The sequence below is a fragment of the Aquarana catesbeiana genome, linkage group LG04, assembly GCF_042186555.1.
Source record: "Aquarana catesbeiana isolate 2022-GZ linkage group LG04, ASM4218655v1, whole genome shotgun sequence".
NCBI classification, from domain to species: Eukaryota; Metazoa; Chordata; class Amphibia; order Anura; family Ranidae; genus Aquarana; species Aquarana catesbeiana.
The window spans coordinates 648250419-648265588 of record NC_133327.1 but is presented as its reverse complement, the minus strand read 5'-3'; the positions used below and the strand labels follow the sequence as shown (position 1 = coordinate 648265588).

The following is a 15170-nucleotide window of genomic DNA, read 5'->3' as shown; positions in this document are numbered from 1 at the left end:
GCCCAGGGCCCTCGGGCAGTGCCCGAGTGGCTAAGTGGTCAGTCCGCCCCTGCCCTTTACCCTTTCCTTTTATATGTTTATCCTTTTATTTAAGTTTTAGAGAAAAAAAAATGGGGAGGAGGCATCAACTTACAGGCAACTTGGGTTACCCTCTCCTTTTAAAGCTAGACTCCTGTACTGACATTTCTTACCCTTTTTGTAGAGTGATGTAGAAGCTGCAGTAAGTCAGATACAGCCTGTCTCATCTAGCCTTTTCTTCCCTAGTCTTCCTTGCCCTTTTTTTTTTTAATTGGATTTCAGTTCTTTCGATGCTGGAGGCTCAGCATCACATGTGGGCATTACATATGGTAGCCTGTATGCAAATGCATTTCTAAGAACACCCAGTCCACTGGACTGACATTCACCGATAAAAGCATTTTCATATTTGTATAACTCCCAAACGCCAGCCCTATGCTTACATCAGGGCTGAGGGCTCATAAGAGGAGTCCTGAAAAGCACAGAGACCCACTGATGACATCACTGGGTCTAAAATAAGGTATGTAATGAAAGCAGAAAGGTTTCTGAGGGTGTGATCCCAGCTTTCACTGTACTTCTGCAGTGGAGGGCAAATGTAGAACCTGCCTGTGAGGTCTGGAACGTGTTAGCTGCAGAATATTACAAATCCTCTGGAAGGTGGAACAGCATCTTTATATGGCTCACTGGAGTTCAGGTGTAAAGGTTGCCTATAGACATGAGGAGAAGTCATGTGTGGGGGCATAATCCAACATCCAGGTTGTAAAACCCATGTCGGGGCCTCCTGTACAAATGTTTCTAGCAGTGGAAAATCCAAAACCCTGGTTTCATTTCTCCAGCTCTACACTCTTTGGCTCAAAGGCCACTTCAGTAAACACACCTTCATTTATGTACGGGGGGGCCTTCAGATTCCATTGGTTACAGGCCTCAACCATTGGGGTCATGCCTGTAGTGCCACCCCCCCATAAGGGCCGCTGGAAGATGAAGGTCCCTAAAGGTTGCCCTGACCTTGCAAGCCTCCCGACACCTTGGGATCGGACATAATTCAAAGAAAGAATGCAATGTTAAAGACACTGAGCTGTAGCAAAGTAAATGAGTATTTTACTAAGGATTCTTAAGGCAGCAAAGAGAAAGGAATGTTAATGCATATATCTTTCAATCTCAAACTTTAGTCGTAGCAAGTATACAAGACATATGCAATGCAAAGAAAGATCACAGTAAATCAAACGGTAATAACCAGTAGGCCCCGGAAGAACCTATGACCCCAGGTATGAAAGGGAAGAGAATGATCTTTCTGTGATCTGATCTTTCTGCTTTCTGATGCCACAGGCCCAGAAAGCAAACAGCACATTTTTTTAAGAACACAATATGTGAACAATGCAATGCAATAAATAAATTCTGAGTAAGAGTTCACTTTAAAAAGCACAGATGTTATGATGCGGGGGCTTAAGAGAAGAGAAGTCCTTGTAGTGAAGGTATTCAGAATCTTCAGCTAGCTCAACAAGGGCCCAGAGGGACTGCGGTGTAATGGCGAGCAGCAATAGTATGGGCAAAGTGTTTTCTGTTAGAAGCTTTTTTATAAAGAGACGGGGTAAAGGTGTGTGCATGCAGTGTCTTTTTTGTAGGGTGTACAGAGGGTGGGCTTCTACCCATTATCATTCCTGATGATACCAAGGCTCAAGGGAATAGGATGTCCTGGAACAGGCTCTTGAAGAATCTGCAACTAGTGAATGGTGCCTGGCCGTGCACCTGCCAACGCTGGGATTCAGCTGGGTCTGTAACAGTGATGATGAGAGTGACCCCCAACTGTCACTCGGCCAACAGGGAGCTAGCAATGGTGGATCTGCCTGCAGGTGTATGGCTTACTCTTTGAAGACTCTCCATATGGTCCAGGCTGTGGCTCCTGCTCGCATTCCCCAGAGCAGCTGGGTCTCTGCTCTCTGCTGAAGGCTGTGGTCCCAAGAGGAAGAGCTCCTCCCTGGACCAGGCTATTTATGTCCTCACCCAGCATTCATCTCTCTCTAGCTGGCTGGAACTTGTAGTCTGCAGCAGGACTGGTTCCATGGAAATCCTGGCTCTCCAGATCACATGCCCCATGATCCCCAGCTTTCAGTAGTGGTCTCTCTCTCTCTCTCTCTCTCTCTCTCTCTCTCTCTCTCTCTCTGCTTTCAGGAAATGATGTTACTATGTTCAGGCTGAACACTAGAGGAAAACAAACTTAAGGCAGCCCTTGTTAAAGAATGTCCCATGATAACACAAAGAGACTAGCCAGCGCCTGGCTACATGCCAAACACTCAGACAACAAAATCCACCATATTTGTGAGTGGGAGCCCATCTCACCACTGCCAAGTTAGTTGACTTGCCATCTCTGTAGGCCACCACCCATTTCCAAACTGAGCCAATCTATGTATTTGTTCCCCAGATATAATCTTGCCCTCTGTCCCATAGGAATAAAGAGACTCAGTCTACATCCTCCTTTAACTCCTCTTTACACCATGGGAACATAGTTACATAGTAAGTCTGTTTGAAAAAAAGACACAAGTCCATTTAGGTCCAATAAAAAATTATACAATCCTATATAGACAGGAAAATTCCTTCCTGATCCTCCAAGAGTCAATCAGATATATCCACTTATATTATGCACATTTGAGAAAGAATCCAGGCCCTTTTTTAAAGCATATCTACTGAACTGGACAGGACCAGCTCTTGAGGAAGTCTTTTCCACATTTTCACACCTCTTACTGTGAAGAAACCTTTCCGTATTTGGAGATTTAACCTGGATAACAACAGTCCATAGGCAAACATTATTCCAAATTGCATGGCTGGCCATGTCCAATTTTTTTCTCGCGTACCAAATGGCGTTTTGTTTTGCTTTTATTAATTTTCAGCTACCCTGGTGGTGACATTTGGGAGAGAGTAGATGTCATTCTCCCTAAGGGGAAAGCTACATAACAGACACTTCTATCATCTAAGTTGAGGCTCTAACTTTCCCACAAGGGCTCAACCAGAGCTCTAAACCACACACAACTCTCCCTACTCTATCCTACATCCCCCAATCTATACTCTGACTCCACTCCAGCTACAGACCCAATCCTGCCTACCTACAGAGCCTTGAAAAATGTTCCACATTTTGTCACGTTACACCAGTGCCACCCATGAGTGCCCATCAGTGCCGCCTATCAATGCCCATCAGTGCCTATCAATGCCCATATCATTGCCACCCATCAGTGCCACCTACCAGTTCCCATCAGTGCCGCATATCAGTGCCCATCGTCAGTGCCCGCTCATTGGTGTCACCTCATTGGTGCCGCCTTATCAGTGCCTGTCAGTGCCGCCTTATCAGTGCCCATCAGTGAAAGAGAAAACTTACTTATTTACAAAATTTTATAATATAAACAAAAGCAACATTTTTATTTTTTTCAAAATTTTCAGTCTTTTTTTATTTGTTTAGCAAAAAATAAAAACTGCAGAGGTGATCAAATACCACCAAAAGAAAGCTCTATTTGCGGGAACAAAATGATAAAAATTTAGTTTGGGTACAGTGATGGATGGCCGCGCAATTGTCATTCAAACTGCGACAGCACTGAAAGCTGAAAATTGGTCTGGGCAGGAAGGTGTATAAGTGCCCTGTATTGTAGTGGTTAAGAATAAAGCTCACCAGATGGTGTTGCCATTCACTCTCGTGTATGGCAAATATCGCCTTATTAGATGTTATTGAAGAGCTGCTTATACACAAAAATAAGAGTAGGTGAACACATAACCAATATATTAAAAGGATATAAATATAGCATCTCAGAACACTACAGGCGTTATCATGCAAAAGACCCCTCTTCTCTCCAATTTTGGGGTGTGGATAGGGTCCTCCCTGCATGGAGAGGCTCTAATAGAGTTAGAGACCTCTCCAGAAGGGAAACTAAGTGTATTTATTTATTACAGATGATAAGCCTTGAGGGGTTAAGCATCGAACTGGACATTAACTGCTTCATCAGTGATTATTAATGATTAACCATTTACAGACTGCCCGCTGTCATTTTACTTCGCTACTTTGAAGAGCAATATCGTTGTTATGGCAGGAGCTAGCTGCTATAACCCCGGTATCCTCTTCAGCGGGCGGTCCGCTTTCAGATAAAAGTGGTCTCCTACGGCGGATTCTCTGCAAGATCACTTTTATCGGCGGCGGGAGAGAGCCCCCTTCCCGCTGTGCTCCGGTGCCCTCCACCACTTACCGGAGCTGTCGGTAGCGACGGAGGCGATCGGGTCCTGTGTCCTATTAGGCATGGAGAAAAATGTGAAATATAATGTTTGGGGGTTCTAAGTAAGTAAGTTTTTAACTTGTAAAAATCAAATCTCAGAAAGAGGCTCGGTCCTTAACCACTTCAGTCCCGGAAGATTTGGCTGCTCAATGACCAGACATTTTTTGCGATACGGCACTGCATCCTTTTAACTGAAAATTGCGCGGTCATGCAACACTGTTCCCAAACAAAATTGACGTCCTTTTTTTTCCCACAAATAGAGCTTTCTTTTGGTGGTATTTGATCACCTCTGTGGTTTTTATTTTTTGCGCTATAAACAAAAGAAAAGCGACAATTTTGAGAAAAACACAATATCTTTTACTTTTTGCTATAATAAATATCCCAAGTTTTTTTTTTTTAAAAACTAAATTTTTCCTCAGTTTAGGCCAATATATATTCTTCTACATATTTTTGGTAAAAAAAAAAATCACAATAAGCTTTTACTGATTGGTTTGCGCAAAAGTTATAGCGTCTACAAAATAGGGGATAGATTTATGGCATTTTTATTATTATTGTTATTTTTTTACTAGTATTGGCGGTGATGGCTAGTAATGGCAGTCTTCCTGCCTGCCGGGCACTTGCATCGGCTCCGGCGGCGAACCCGCTAGTGGTCAAAAGGCGAAGCTGGTCGGGAAGGGGTTAAGTGGTTAATACTTATTAGTCTGGTTCTAACTGAATATTTTGAGAACTTATTGAGGATATACCTTATTTTAATTTTTATTCTTTATTTTTGGAGATGAGATAAAGATATTTATATCTATATATAATTTAGGGATATTTTATATAGACTCACTCCTCCAAACCTTAAATGGTAGTGGCAATTAATCTGAGATTCTGTATTTACCATTATATATATATTCCATGATGCGGATTTTAGAATTGGAGAAACTATTAGTCTCCTCCTGCAGGATTTAAAAATTATTTCAAACTCTTAGTCAATGTGGGGTTAATGGAACAGTTGGATGATCAGGTCAGTCCATTTTAATTCCCACATGAGTAGTGTGTTATATTAGTTGAGTATGGTGAGACACAGTAATGTGCATGCTGCGTTTAACCATCTAGCCGGTTGTTAATATTTTATAATTTACAATACCGATTTCAACTGGCAGAAGGCGGGTTAATTGGACAGATGGACAATATTGTGGTGGTCGATGTCTATAAGGGGGATACTTAAGCTTTGTTGCCGTGTCATCGCCCCTTGTGACGAAGTCGGAAGTGACGAAACGCGCCGGGACGTGGCTACATGGCAACGCTGAGACTGTGACTCCACGTGTACGAAGGAAGCTATGAGGAGATCCCAGCACTGAGTCACCTGGCATGTTTGGAACTTTAACAAGGCAATTTTGAATCTTTTATGATATAAGTGCATTACTTTTAATAAAGCGATTACCTTAAGGTGTTTTTACACTATTGGAGACTTTGTGTCAATTTCTATCCCCACATGTGGAGAGTGTCTTTATTAATCAGGCTGGAGATTGGAATGTATAATTCAATGACATCTAATAAGGCGATATTTGCCAGACACAAGAGTGATTGGCAACAACATCTTTTGAGCTTTATTCTTAAGGGAGTGGAATTGGCACAAATCATTTTGGTGAAGGATTTTAGTGGATTAACGAGATTTTGTTTCACTATCTTTTCATCACTTTAAGTTGGAATGTATTACCATATTGATTTGCATATGTTGGAGCATACTGTATATATATTTTTTGGATATGCCATATGGACACTTTTCATTATGTATGGGTGTTTTATGTTGATCATTTCACAATGCTAATATTTAGGAGATTTGTAGATTAATTAGTGCCCCACTGTGGAATTATTTGTCTCTTTTTTACATTGACATTTGTTTCACTTAATTTGCATGTTTATTGAATATTAAGTGGCAGCACAAACAGGTGTTTTCCCCCTAGTTATGTAGAAGAGAAGATGGGGGAGTGTTCTGTAGTCCTAAAGCACTTTTTGTTCTAGATTGACAATGCTGCTACTCAATAAATACAGTACAGTGAATGTTGTTGTCACCCGAGGACAGTAGTGCCCTGTACACACGATCGGACATTGATCGGACATTCTGACAACAAAATCCATCGGATTTTTTCTGACGGATTTTGGGCCAACTTGTCGGAAAATCCGATCGTTCTGAACACGGTGACGTAAAACACGTATGTCGGGACTATAAACAGGGCGGTAGCCAATAGCTTTCGTCTCTTAATTTATTCTGAGCATGCGTGGCACTTTTTTGTGTACACACGATCGGAATTTAAACGATTGGATTTTGTTGTCGGAAAATTTTATATCCTGCTCTCAAACTCTCAAAAGTCCGATGGAGCCCACACACGATCGGAATTTCCGACAACACAATCCGATCGCACTTTTTCCATCAGAAAATCCGACCGTGTGTACAGGGCATAAGAGGGTAAATGGCAGAATCACAAGGTGAAAATAAAATAAGAGCTGAAAGTATCAGTCTGCACACATTCAACTTTTCTCTGTTCACATAAACAAGCATGCCTAGGCTATATTAGAATGCACGTTTATGTGAAAAACTGTGAAAATAATTTCAGGATTTCCTAGACTTCGATAATAAAATAAATAAATAAATAACTAATAAACATATCAATATTTCATTTCAGATTTTTCAACTCGAAACAATATAAAACTGGAAAGCCAGACCCAGGTAACATAAAAACTGTCAGTACAAGGAACATTTATTTGTTAAAATTTTGCTCTTTCGTTAAGCTGGACATAGACTGCAGAACTTTTTATCCAACCCTTATTAAATTCAACAAACTTGTACAACTACTAATACATGTAAAACAGATCAGATAGATATAAATAATATTTCCTCACCCTCCTACTACTCTTAACTTGTATCGCCCCAAACCCTGGCCCTCCACCATCAAACTCTAACCCCCAGAACTTGCAGTCTCCCACAGCCGCAACCCTCGCGCTCCTATTTCAATTCCCCTGCTTCCATGAGCCAGCTCACCCCTCATACATAGTGCCCTTATGGAATGCCTACTTGCTGTTACTGAAACCTGGCTCCAGGAATCCAGTTCTGCCTTTCCAGCTGGCCTCTCCTATGGTGGCCTCTTCTGGACTCACCCAGACCCAGCGGACCAAAAGGAGGTGGAGTTGAACTTCTCCTTTTCCCACAAAACACCTTCCAGGTTTTTCCTACCGCTCCCTTTCTGTTCCTCTGCTCTTTTTTAATAGTGCATTCAATTTGTCATCTATCTACCTCCTGGCTTTCTCGATGACTTCTTTGCTTGGCTACCCTTTTTTTCCTCTGAAGTACCTGGCATCATCCTTGGTGACTTTAACATTCCAGTCAATGTTTACACCTCAGCCACTTCTTAACTACTCAACCTTACCTCCTCCTTCAACCTAAAATAATGAACACAAACCACCATTCACTTCAATAACAACACCCTCAACCTTGTATTCTCCCACCTCTGCACTCCCAGCAACACCTCTAACAACCCTTTTCCTCTCTCTGATCACAACCTTATCAGTTTTAAACTCTCCCAGTCTCCAAACTCCCATGCCTCCAACCAGCAAACAGTTACCCGTAGAAACCTTCTCCACCTCAACCTTTCCCTTCTTGATTCTGCTATTGACTGCCTTTATGACAAAATCATACCCCTATCATGTCCAGGCCTGACCACCTCCTTCTACAACAGCTTACTACAATCCCCCTTATACACTTTCTCCTCTCTTTACACGCATAACTACGCCTCACTTGCTACAACCCTGGCAAATGGACGACACCAAAAGTCTCAACCACTGCAAAACTTCACCCTCCACAAATCTGCCCTTCTTAAATACAACTCATGTCTCTGCAGCGCTAAATAAACCTATTATGGCACTCTCATCAAAACCCCCTCATCCAATCCTTGTCAACTCTTTTCTAACCTTAATTCCCTACTTCACCCCCTACTGCCGTCACCCACCAACTTACTTACGGTACAGAAGATTGCCAGTCATTTCAAAAACAAGATAGATACAATTTGTGATGAGATCTCCAGGGTCCAGCATTCTCCTCCAACCAACATACCAGGTCCAACATCATACTCAATACTTTCCTCATTTGACCCTGTTACCACTGAGGAAGTTGCCAAACTCCTTTCTGAGGCCCACCTCACCACCTTTCCCTTGGACCCTGTCGCCTCACAATTACTATGGCCACCTTCCTGTTCTGTCCTAAACTCTCTTACCCACATCTTCAACCTCTCCCTCTCCTCTGGCACCTTTCCCTCTCCAATCAAACATGCACTGATTACCCCCATACTTAAAAAAAACCCTCACTGGACCCCACCTGTTTAACTTAAGACCCATCTCCCCGCTCCAGTTTGCCTCTAAAATTCTTTAATGCATGGTCCACAACCATATGGGTTGCTACCTTACTGACAACAACCTTCTCGATCCCCTACAGTTTGGCTTCCACCCACAACATTCCACTGAACTGCCCTACTAAAACTCACTAATGACATTGCAGACTTCCACTCCACAGGCAGACAGAATTTGGCGACTTTCCCGATTCTGGATTGAACACCCTACTATAGAAATTGAGATAGAAAAAGAGATAAAACAATTCTGGTTGGCTAACGCTGGTTCCTCCACTCCGGGGATGGTATGGGACACTTTTAAAGCCTACATTAGAGGCTGCTATATGTCATCCATAGCTACAGAGCGCAGGAATAATAGGATGCTGTTGGAAGAGGCAGAGACCAAAGCCCAGGACTTAGAGACCAGATACACCCTTACGGCCAACCCTATTATAGCACAGGACATGAAGGTTGCCTATCGGGAGGTAATGCTACTGAGGGTAGCCAAGGTGAACAAACGCCAATTGGCCCAAACTCAAAGAATATTTGAGCAAGGGGATAAAACAGGTAGGCTTTTGGCCTGGTTGGCCAAGGAGCAATCCCCAGTGTCCACAATAGCTCGTATCCGAAAGAATGACGGGACCCTAGTATCAGACCCTGCGAAAATTAACGCTTGCTTTGCTGAGTGCTGAGTTGCCAAACTCCTTTCTGAGGCCCACCTCACCACCTTTCCCTTGGACCCTGTCGCCTCACAATTACTATGGCCACCTTCCTGTTCTGTCCTAAACTCTCTTACCCACATCTTCAACCTCTCCCTCTCCTCTGGCACCTTTCCCTCTCCAATCAAACATGCGCTGATTACCCCCATACTTAAAAAAAACCCTCACTGGACCCCACCTGTTTAACTTAAGACCCATCTCCCCGCTCCAGTTTGCCTCTAAAATTCTTTAATGCATGGTCCACAACCATAAGGTTGCTACCTTACTGACAACAACCTTCTCGATCCCCTACAGTTTGGCTTCCACCCACAACATTCCACTGAACTGCCCTACTAAAACTCACTAATGACATTGCAGACTTCCACTCCACAGGCGGACAGAATTTGGCGACTTTCCCGATTCTGGATTGAACACCCTACTATAGAAATTGAGATAGAAAAAGAGATAAAACAATTCTGGTTGGCTAACGCTGGTTCCTCCACTCCGGGGATGGTATGGGACACTTTTAAAGCCTACATTAGAGGCTGCTATATGTCATCCATAGCTACAGAGCGCAGGAATAATAGGATGCTGTTGGAAGAGGCAGAGACCAAAGCCCAGGACTTAGAGACCAGATACACCCTTACGGCCAACCCTATTATAGCACAGGACATGAAGGTTGCCTATCGGGAGGTAATGCTACTGAGGGTAGCCAAGGTGAACAAACGCCAATTGGCCCAAACTCAAAGAATATTTGAGCAAGGGGATAAAACAGGTAGGCTTTTGGCCTGGTTGGCCAAGGAGCAATCCCCAGTGTCCACAATATCTCGTATCCGAAAGAATGACGGGACCCTAGTATCAGACCCTGCGAAAATTAACGCTTGCTTTGCTGAGTGCTGAGTTGCCAAACTCCTTTCTGAGGCCCACCTCACCACCTTTCCCTTGGACCCTGTCGCCTCACAATTACTATGGCCACCTTCCTGTTCTGTCCTAAACTCTCTTACCCACATCTTCAACCTCTCCCTCTCCTCTGGCACCTTTCCCTCTCCAATCAAACATGCGCTGATTACCCCCATACTTAAAAAAAACCCTCACTGGACCCCACTTGTTTAACTTAAGACCCATCTCCCCGCTCCAGTTTGCCTCTAAAATTCTTTAATGCATGGTCCACAACCATAAGGTTGCTACCTTACTGACAACAACCTTCTCGATCCCCTACAGTTTGGCTTCCACCCACAACATTCCACTGAACTGCCCTACTAAAACTCACTAATGACATTGCAGACTTCCACTCCACAGGCGGACAGAATTTGGCGACTTTCCCGATTCTGGATTGAACACCCTACTATAGAAATTGAGATAGAAAAAGAGATAAAACAATTCTGGTTGGCTAACGCTGGTTCCTCCACTCCGGGGATGGTATGGGACACTTTTAAAGCCTACATTAGAGGCTGCTATATGTCATCCATAGCTACAGAGCGCAGGAATAATAGGATGCTGTTGGAAGAGGCAGAGACCAAAGCCCAGGACTTAGAGACCAGATACACCCTTACGGCCAACCCTATTATAGCACAGGACATGAAGGTTGCCTATCGGGAGGTAATGCTACTGAGGGTAGCCAAGGTGAACAAACGCCAATTGGCCCAAACTCAAAGAATATTTGAGCAAGGGGATAAAACAGGTAGGCTTTTGGCCTGGTTGGCCAAGGAGCAATCCCCAGTGTCCACAATAGCTCGTATCCGAAAGAATGACGGGACCCTAGTATCAGACCCTGCGAAAATTAACGCTTGCTTTGCTGAGTATTACTCGTCCCTATACTCCTCTAGGGCACAATACTCAGCGAAGGAACTCTCGGACTTCCTAGACGAAATAACGCTTCCGACCCTCACGGCTGCAGCACGATAGGGCCTTGAGGCTCCAATAACCCTGGAAGAGGTCCAACGGGCTCTAAGCTCCTTACAAACAGGGAAGACACCGGGACTGGATGGCCTGCCCCCTGAATTTTATAAACAGTATATGGGCGAGGTGGCGTCTAGGATGCATACAATGTTTACAGAGACCCTACGAACTGGGGAGATACCACTATCCATGTCACAAGCCATTATAGTGGTCCTGCCAAAGCCGGGAAAAGACCCCCAATTATGCCCCTCATATAGACCTATATCTTTACTTAATTCTGACGCGAAGATTTTAACCAAAATTTTGGCCCAGCTGTTAAACAAAATAATACTCACTCTAATTCATGAAGATCAATCAGGTTTCATGCCTGGAAAGGGCACGGACATAAACATTCGCAGGTTGTGTGCTGTCCTGTCCTCTGGGGAGGAGGATGCTCGAGATGAAATTGTGGCCTCCCTTGACGCAGAGAAGGCTAGATACCTAGGGGTAGAAATACATCAAGACTTAAAAAAGTATATCAACCTTAACTTAAACCCTGTGGTCAACTACCTATCCCAAAGATGTAACACATGGAGATCTCTACCACTAACCCCGGTTGGCCGTGTCAACTTAATCAAAATGTCAATTCTACCTAAATTTACATACCTATTCAGACAAACCCCGATCCCTATACCAATGACCTTCTTTCGACACTTAGTTAGCATTATTACCTCATTCATTTGGAATGGGAAAACTCCTAGAATAGCCAGGGCAACATTGCAACTACCAGGGACCCTGGGGGGTCTGGCCTTGCCCTGCTTCTTAAAATACTATTGGGCAGCGGTATTGGTAACAGTAAAATGGTGGTTTTCAGAAGAACCGGCCAACCCTGCTGCTTCCGTGGAGGCGGCGCTGCTCGGCTCCTATGCGGAGTTGAGGAATTTGGTGCATAGAGGCCCTAGATCCAATCCAGATGTGACCTGTCCCATGAAAACAATCCTTAAGGTATGGGACACTGTTAATGCGCAATTTATGGGACCTAGTAATTGGTCCCCAGCAACTCCCCTATGGGGTAACCCCCGCCTGCCTCATTTTCACTCCATCCCCGACCCGGTTGTATGGGCCAGATATGGAGTAACGACCCTGGGGGATATAGTTACCCAGGGACAACTAATTACCTTTGATGCTTTAAAAAGAGAAAAGGATCTACCCAATCATATGTTCTTCAGGTTCCTCCAAGTGAGGTATGCGCTCCGGTCCCAGTTCCCCAGTCCGCTGACTCTGGAGGAGACACCGATAGAAAGTGTATTAAAAAACCAAGATGGCGGAAGAACACTGTCCGCCGTCTATAATTTGCTTGTGACTCGAGATACATCTAAAGTCTCCCAGCTATGTGAGCGGTGGAGGGTGGATGTGCCGGAGTTGACGGATGGGGACTGGGAAGAGGGAATTCAGCAATATTTACCCTTGACAATTTCAGCAAGGGATAGATTTATGCAGCTGAAATTCTTACATAGGGCCTATTACTCTCCAATACGCCTGGCAAAAATATACCCTGATAGAACAGCGAGGTGCCCTAGATGTGGGGCTGGGGAGGCCGATTTTTTTCATGTGGTCTGGTCCTGCCCTGGAGTGGTGGAATTCTGGAATAGTATACTTGCTGATATCAACTCTATAGGGGGACTGCAAGTCCCATATAGCCCAATACCTCTTCTATTTATCTGTGACTTTCTAGAAGTCACATGGGGAAAGAAATTATTCATCTTCTATACCACATTATATGCTAGAAAAGCAATCCTACTGCAGTGCAATCAGTCCCAACCGCCCACCAAACAACTCTGGCAATCTCTGATAAATAAGGCACTACCATTATATAAAATGACATATATGGGAAGAAATTGTCCAAAAAAATTTGAGAAAATTTGGGCAGCGTGGGTGAAGGCAATGAAATGTTGGGTCTGGGCCCATTGGGATTGGCGTTGACTTGGGTCCCCCCCCCCCTTTTCGGCTGTAGGCCCCCAGGACCCTTCAAAACTATATACGAGTGGGAGAGAATGCCCCAGGTTGAAATGTGAGATCCCTTACACTCACACTCTATATTAATATCCTTAATGAGTATATTAGTATCTTCTTCTGAAATGGATAACTAATGTGATAATTGAACCTTACTCATACTAAGTCATGTAACTGTTCTATGAATGTCATCTGTATTCAAATCTAATTCGAAGTGAATTGTTTCTTTTGTGAAAATATGAATAAACTTTTTTGTTAAAAAAAAAAACTCACTAATGACCAACTAACTGCTAAAGCCAACCTCCATTACTCTATTCTCATACTCTTAGACATTTTCACTGCCGACACAGTTGACAACCCACTCCTCCTCAATAAACTCCACTCCCTTGGCTTCTGTGACTCTGCTCTTTCCTAGTTTCCCTCTCAGCACTCTTTAAGGTCACATACAACACCATCTCCTTTGCTCCTCTTCATCTTTCTGTTGGGGTGCTCCAAAGCTCTGTCCTTGGGCCCCTCCTATTCCCTCTCTACACCTCTTCCCTGGGCTGGTTGATAACCTCTCAGGGCTTCCAATACCACCTCTACACTGACAACACCCATATCTATTTCTCCACTCCCCAGCTCACCCCCTCGATCTCATGTATCACAAATATACTGAGTGACATATCAGTAAGGATGTCACACCAGTTCCTCAAACTCAGTTGTTCTAAAACTGAGCTTTTAATATTTCCTCCTCCCCGATCACCCCCCCCCCCATGAACTTACCATTGAGATCAACAGCACAACCATTGGTCCCTCTGCACATGCCAGGGTGCTGGGTGTAATCCTAGACTCTGACCCCTCCTTTAGGCCCACATCCAATCACTAGCTAAATCTTGCCACCTCTACCTGCTTAACATTTCCAGAATTTGCCCCTTCCTGACCAACGACACTACAAATTATTCCTTGGTTATATCCCACCTTGAGTACTGTACTGCAACTCTCTCATTACAGGTCTACCTTTACACAGGCTATCCCCTTCAGTCTATTATGAATGCTGCTGCTAGACCTATACACCTTACTAACCAATTCATGATTGCTGTCCCTCTCTGCCAATCCCTTCACTGGTATCCAATACCCCAATGTATAAATTCAAAATACCAACCACGACATACAAGGCCATCCACAACATGGCTCCCAGCTACATTACCAACCTCATCTGCAGATATCACCCAAATCATCCAATCAGCTTCTCTCAAGACATCTTGCTCTCTAGCTCCCTTGTTACCTCCTCCCATGTTTGCCTCCAGGACTTTTCCAGAACCTCTCCCATCCTCTGGAACGCCCTACCCCAAGATGTTCGATTAGTCCCTGCCCAGTCCACCTTTAGGCGATCCTTAAAAAATAATTTATTCAGGGAAGCCTACCCCACCTCCACCTAAAAAGCTGTACTTGAGTCACCTCCATCAGATCATCCCCTGCAGCTATTTCCCTTTGTACCATCTCCCCCTTCCTTTAGATCAGTGGTCTTCAAACTGTGACCTAGGGGCCGGATGTGGCCCTCTGCTTGCTTTTATCTGGCCCCTGGTGCATTATTCCTCCCAGACACTATTCTCCCAACTGACATCAACAATGGGGCACAATTTCTCCCACTGATACCAACGATGGGGCACTATTTCTCCCTATAATACCAAATGTGGTGATATTTTCTCCCATTGATACCAGGAAAATTTCCACTCCGCCTGCCCCCCCTAAAGTCTGAAGGACAATAAACAGGCCCTTTGTTTAGAAAGTTGGAGACCCCTGCTGTAGATTGTAAGCTCCATGAGCAGGGCCATCCTATTCCTTCTGTAATAAACTGTGCTGTAATTGTACTGTCCCCCTTTATATTGTAAAGTGCTGTGCAAATGCTTGGTGCTATATAAATCCTATATAATAACACTAGTAATGTATGTATAATCTGCAAACTC

At 44.0% G+C, this 15170-nt stretch overlaps 1 protein-coding gene across 2 annotated transcripts in view; it reads left to right on the top strand.

Moving 5' to 3' along the window:
• Window positions 1-15170, top strand: part of HAAO (3-hydroxyanthranilate 3,4-dioxygenase) — an 83707-nt gene that overhangs the window by 49562 nt on the left and 18975 nt on the right. For both annotated transcript variants that reach the window (XM_073628456.1, XM_073628455.1), the window contains one exon: window positions 6938-6981. In XM_073628456.1, coding sequence (XP_073484557.1) covers window positions 6938-6981 — 44 coding nt within the window. The remainder of the gene's footprint in view (window positions 1-6937; window positions 6982-15170) is intronic.